At 35.7% G+C, this 5,999-nt stretch overlaps 1 protein-coding gene across 1 annotated transcript; it reads right to left on the bottom strand.

The window, feature by feature from the left end:
• Positions 1-2,933: 2,933 nt before the first annotated feature.
• On the bottom strand, positions 2,934-3,905 carry LOC131902215 (olfactory receptor 14A2-like). Its single transcript, XM_059253255.1, has one exon. The coding sequence runs from the start codon at positions 3,903-3,905 to the stop codon at positions 2,934-2,936; it is 972 nt and encodes a 323-aa protein (XP_059109238.1).
• Positions 3,906-5,999: the final 2,094 nt, after the last annotated feature.

Raw genomic sequence — 5,999 nt, 5'->3', positions numbered from 1 at the left:
ATAATGAGTTTTTAATTTCTAACACTTCTATTAGATACATTTGTTTAATTATTATTATTATTATTCTTTCTTAATTATTATTGTTTCTTGAATAATAACAGAGGCTCAGTATTCATGTGTCTAGAACCTGTATACTTCTACATGAGTTTGATACAGTGAACGCTTTAATATGGAAGCATTATTTCATTATATGAAGCCTGTGCCTGAGGGGGCTTACAGTCTTTCTATGTCAATGTCTGTGTGTTTGTTTGTTTTTCTATGCTATTCTTGATGATTCATTAACCTCTTCTGCATCCTTCTTTACTGTATCATTGAGAGCTGGATAAGGCACATGTTTTTTTTTTTTTTTTAGCACTCTAGCATTGTACTTAAAACAAGTTATTTGAACTTAATTCAGTGGAATGAATGATTACATTAGTCAAGAAGTGAGAGACAATACAAAAAAAAGATAAAAACAAAAAGAAAGAAGCTGGATTGTCAAAACTTTGATCTAGGAGCAAAATTTTCAAATGTGTGTGTTCAGATATTCTTCTTAGCAATGCAGCAGCAAACTCTTTTACTTGAACACAGATATAGTGGGGAAGTTTTAGAAGGAATATCAGACTACTTTCTTTCTAGGTTCTTGCCCTCATAATTGAATTAATCAATAACCAGACACAAAAGAACATTAGGCAAAAGTTTTAGTTGAAAGAGAAAACATTGAAATCTGAACACCACATAGAAGAGAGAGTGTTTTTGTGAAAACCATGCTAACAAATGAAAAATGACTTTTTTGTTGTTAACTACATCAATGTATATCTTTAGTGTGATGTGCTTTGTCTCTTATTTTAAAGTAGACCTTGAGATAACATTGAGGCCCAATCAAACAAAATCATGTACAGCTAGTGGTTTGAGCTGTCAAGCATCGCAGGGCCATTTCAGTATAAATCTGTGTTTATAATCAAGTATCCCATAGATAATTTAAAGGACAGCATGTCATTCATAAGATTTGTTATTAACAGTGGTTTTGAAGATGTCAGCATATATCCCAGAATGGAGAGTCACTTTGGTTTTTGCTTGGATGATAGAGATAAGTAATTTGTCTTATTATGTGTGAGGCTAAGATGAAATAGGGTAAGAGAAGTGGGCATGGTTTCAAATCACGACTTGGGGTCCAGTAACCCTTTGTCAGAGTGACTACAAAACGTTGTTAATGTAATTGAGAGAGACCATACATTCCAAATATTGTACTTTTTGAGAAATGAAAACTCAATTAAATATAGAAGATACATAATTATTCTGATAAAGCATAGTCTGTCCAAAGAGATTTCATACATCAGAAATAAAATATTTTGTATTTGAAGACACTGGAAAGTTTACCAAAGAAAATCTTTCATGGACTTGGATAGACTGCCTACCCCCCGACCCCCAAAGTTCCCCAGAGTTCTCTTGAGTAGGAGCAGCAGGAAATATTAGATAGAAGAATATAGAGGGGGGAGATAAAGATAGAAAATACAGGATAGCCTCAAGAAAGCTTGGAACCTATTCCATCAGCCCCCACAACTGTCTCTGCCCTCGGGTACTTATAGGAATGCCAAGGTGGTGCAGCAAAAGAGACCCCCCCATTCACACCACAGCCAATGCAGACCATCTCAGGCACCTGTACTCAGGCTCATGGTCCAATCCTCCCTTCTATGCAGACCTGCTGGGTAAAGACACTAGGAAACCTGAAAATGGGATCCCACACATAGACAGGTGATTTCCTCTGCAATTTTAGTTGGTTCCACAACTTTTTTCTATTCTGTTATAGGAAAATTCACCTGCACATAGTTAGAGGTATGGCTTTTTTGGCCTACAGACAGGTTAATAAACACATATGGAAAATTGTTGTGTTAGTTTTTCCTCTGGAGAAATAATACCTACTCACACCAGATACAGAATCAAAGAAATACAAAAGTTACTCCAGCAAAGTACAACATGGTAAACCAATGAATTTACTGAGGTTCCTTATTTATAGTGGCATGGAGGAGACAAATCCAGCTATATAACAAAAAGTGCCTATTCATGAAATTGGTTACAACTCACAGTAGTGCAATCCTGTAGCGGTATGCATCATGTTGAGGTCATTTCACAAATCATAGAGAATCATATGAGCACCCAGGAGAGTCACAGATTCCCTTCTCCCCAACAACTTTTTAACATTTCTATAATTTTGAGAGAGGGACTTGTCTATATTTTTTAAGTCTCTAGAACATGTTTAGATTATTTAATTCTTTAGACAAATGAACTTGCCTTCTCTCATCTGTAAATAATATTTGTATTGAGGAGAAGTGGCAAAAAAAAGAGCCACACAAATTTCCACCTCTCCACTGTCTGGCCCTCAACCATAGTGGCCACTATTTATATTTTAGAACTTGGCTCATATAATCTTTCTCTAGATTTGCCTTTGCTGTAAGCATTTGGTATTGCTTTACAGATTGGGTCAAGTCTCCAGAATGCTTTGGTTCTACTGGTTTAGTTTCTCTGCTGTTTTTCTCACTACTAGACAGACTGGCATAGGGACCATACGTGGATTTACCTTTATTGCTCGCATACTTTCTATAGCTCAATTGGTATTTATTTATTTATTTATTTATTTATTTATTTATTTATTTATTTATTTATTAACTAAATGAAACTGATAAGAAAGCATAAAATGACCTAACATGGAATCTTAGCATTAAAATTGATCAATAGATTTAGAAGGTTATATTTCTCAAATGAGAACAGCTTTATCATACAAAGGAAGAAACTAGTACCATGAGTTTATATGTTAGTCTGATGTAACCTAATTTTCTGATCTTATAAAATATAAGCCCTGTTCTGAGTTTTTATTTACTCTATCAAAATATGAATTCCTATAATTGTCTTTCTAAAGTCAAAAATTACAAATCTTGCTTGTAACTTGTGAGGTACTATACCACTGAAAAAATACTTTGAAGTTTTAAATGAAGTGAACCCCTTGGGCAGAGATTTTGCTGTAACCTCCTCAGAGCACACTTGACATCACTGTTCCTCAGGCTGTAGATCAAAGGATTCAGTGCTGGAGGCAGCACAGTGTAGAGCGCAGAAAAGAGCCTGTCTGTGATTGATGGTACATCTGAGGGAGGCTTCAGGTAGACAAAGCAAGCAGTAGCTATGAAAACAGTGAGAACAGTGAGGTGGGGGACGCACGTGGAAAATGCTTTGGACTGACCTTTAGTAGTAGGAATCTTAAGCACAGTGGAGAATATGTAAAAGTAAGAGATCACCACACAGATAAAGCAAGATATGCCTACACACACACCAATTCCAAGACTCATATAAATGCCCAAAAGTGTTTGGGGGCATGAAATCCTTAGCAATGAGGAAATAGCACAGAAAAACTCTGGGATCACATTGGAGCCACAGAAAGGCATGGAAAATGTGCCAGCTGTATATATGGCTCCAAAGAGTGCCCCAGTAGCCCAGGAAACACCCACCATAAGAACACAGGCACCACCATTCATAATGACATCATAGTGCAGAGGACTGCAAATGGCAACATAGCGGTCATAGGACATGGCAGTCAGGACAAATACTTCTCCTGCTGCAAATGAAGTCATTAAAAATACCTGGAAGACACAACCAAGAGTGGAAATGGAATTGTTGTGAGTTAGGCTATTGACAAAGAAATTTGGAATGGGAACAGACACAAAGAAGACATCCAACAAGGACACATTCTTCAAGAAGAAGTACATGGGTGTTTGAAGCTGCAGGTCAATGGTGATAAGAGTGATGATGATGAGATTGCTTATTACAGCTGCCATGTACATCCCTAGGAAGAGCACTCCACATAAAGTCTGTAGCTCCTGGATGTCAGAGAACCCCATGAGGATGAATTCAGTTATTGCAGTGACATTGAACATACTGGATTCCTTTCAGGCCCTGTCAGTAGGAAAGGGAAAAAAAATGAATAAATATAATCATCTCCCTAAGTAATAACACTGATGTACAGAAAGGCTCAGTGGAAAAGAATTCAAGAAAGTATGTAACTTACAAACACATTTTCAAAAATACTCTCATTTCTTTCTCTCTGCTTCTCAGACTCTTGCCTCCTCTCTCTCTCCTTATTCTTTTTGTGTATATCTCTCCATCTTTCTCCCCTCCCTGACTCTCTTCTCTCTGACTTACCTTCTCTCTCTCTCCCTTTCTCTCTCTCTTTCTCTCTCTCTCTCTCTCTCTCTCTCTCTCTCTCTCTCTCTCTCTCTCTCCAATCTTGGATTGTCCTTAAGGCTCTATACGTGCAAACTAAGTTTTCTATGATTCAGCTCTGGAATCTTAACTCTTCTGAGTAGCATAAAAAATATGTGCTATTAATTAGTGTATAATTTTAAGTCTATGGTCATAGTTTAGGATGAAATTTTCATGGTTTTAGGAAGGTCTTGTTTCCATTTAAGTATTCATAAGCTATTATTTATGAATATGTCAGCAGGAAATAAGAAAGGACTTTGAATATTTGAATGACAGTGTCATGATAGTTTTAAATATATATCTAAAATTTACCTCAATATGATAATTACACACATATCAAAAGATCATATTACCTCATATAATATACAATTACTATGCATCAATATGCATAAACAAAAGAAAATGAAGAAAAATAAATACGTAAAAGTTAAAAATAAAATGTAGTGGTTACTTTTAATCTTATAGAAACAAACTTGGATTTGTATTAGATGGCTATAAGTTTGGACAAAATAAAATTGACCATTTTACTCAACATTTTTGTCTACTCCTTCTTAAAAGTTTTCATCAAGAAATCTTAAGAAAATTATAACTTAGATTTATATAATGCTTTACCTAAAACCACTGCAAATGTGCAGTGGATTGCAAAAGGTGAGATAAAAGCTTAACATCTCTACCACAAATTACTTTGCATTTGATTGTCTTAAACATTCAGAGAAACTGAAGCTCAACTGAGGACAAGCACTGTGTCTACCTCTAGCCAGTGGTGCTCTCCCTTAAAGGTTGAAGAAAAGATAGATTAACTAAGATATTTCCAATTTATTATCAGCATCTTTTACATCATCTACAAAGGACCACCCTGAAGTCTTTATTTATTTCCATAAACCTTTCTTGAACAGTGGAGGATTATAGGCAGATGACTCACTGATGAGGCTGACCTGATTATTACTCATCAGGAGGAGTAACAATCAAACTTGGAAGAAATATCAAACCTTCCAAATAATACATCTGGCTTGTATACAGCCTGCAAAGCAAATCAGGATTGCTCATCCTGACATTTCTCTTTAGGTTAAACAGAGATTGCCTCTCTAAACAGAGTCAACTGTAATTACTTGGACATTGTTGAGACACTGTGTGATCAGACTGAGATAAGAATCAACCAGACCACAGCCTGACCCAGTAGTTATTATGTACTTTCCCTGTTTAATCTTGGAGTTCTTGTCAATGTTTCAGAATACAAGGCTATCCAATATAGTTATATTTGCTAAATCCCTTTCCTAACTTTCTCTTTTATATTTAATGCTTGATTTCTGCCAAGATCAGATTCTCTTAATGTGCTGTAATGAAGCCAGTATCCCGATTGCATAGGTTTCCTTTAAAGAAACTTCAACCAAATATTCCCTCATTTTCTTGAGTATTTTTATAATGCTATATTCTTTGAAATTCACTTTTCAACATTATCTGGTATGTCCTGATACAAGTCAAGTGCTATATGTTCAAATTATATTATTTGGTTGCTAGGTCAAAATTATTTAGATAATTCTATACTTCATTGAAATACAAGTAGGCAAATCTCTCATTCTCTCTCTCTCTCTCTCTCTCTCTCTCTCTCTCTCTCTCTCTCTGTCTCGCTCTTTGTGTATGTGTGTGTGTTTACGTGTGTGTCCCATGAATAAATGATTGAGAGTAATATATAGGGTATGGGGGCAATCTCCACTAGACTGGGCAAAGTTAAGCATGTACAAGCATTTACAAATATTTTACTAAACAAC

This window comes from Peromyscus eremicus, chromosome 1 (genome assembly GCF_949786415.1).
Source record: "Peromyscus eremicus chromosome 1, PerEre_H2_v1, whole genome shotgun sequence".
In the NCBI taxonomy this organism is placed as follows: Eukaryota; Metazoa; Chordata; class Mammalia; order Rodentia; family Cricetidae; genus Peromyscus; species Peromyscus eremicus.
Note: the sequence above shows the minus strand (reverse complement) of the source record. Positions and strands in the feature narration are given on the sequence as shown.

What these genes read in the sequence shown, in the direction of transcription:
- LOC131902215 (XM_059253255.1), bottom strand. Translation starts at nt 3,905, where the DNA reads ATGTTCAATGTCACTGCAATAACTGAATTCATCCTCATGGGGTTCTCT.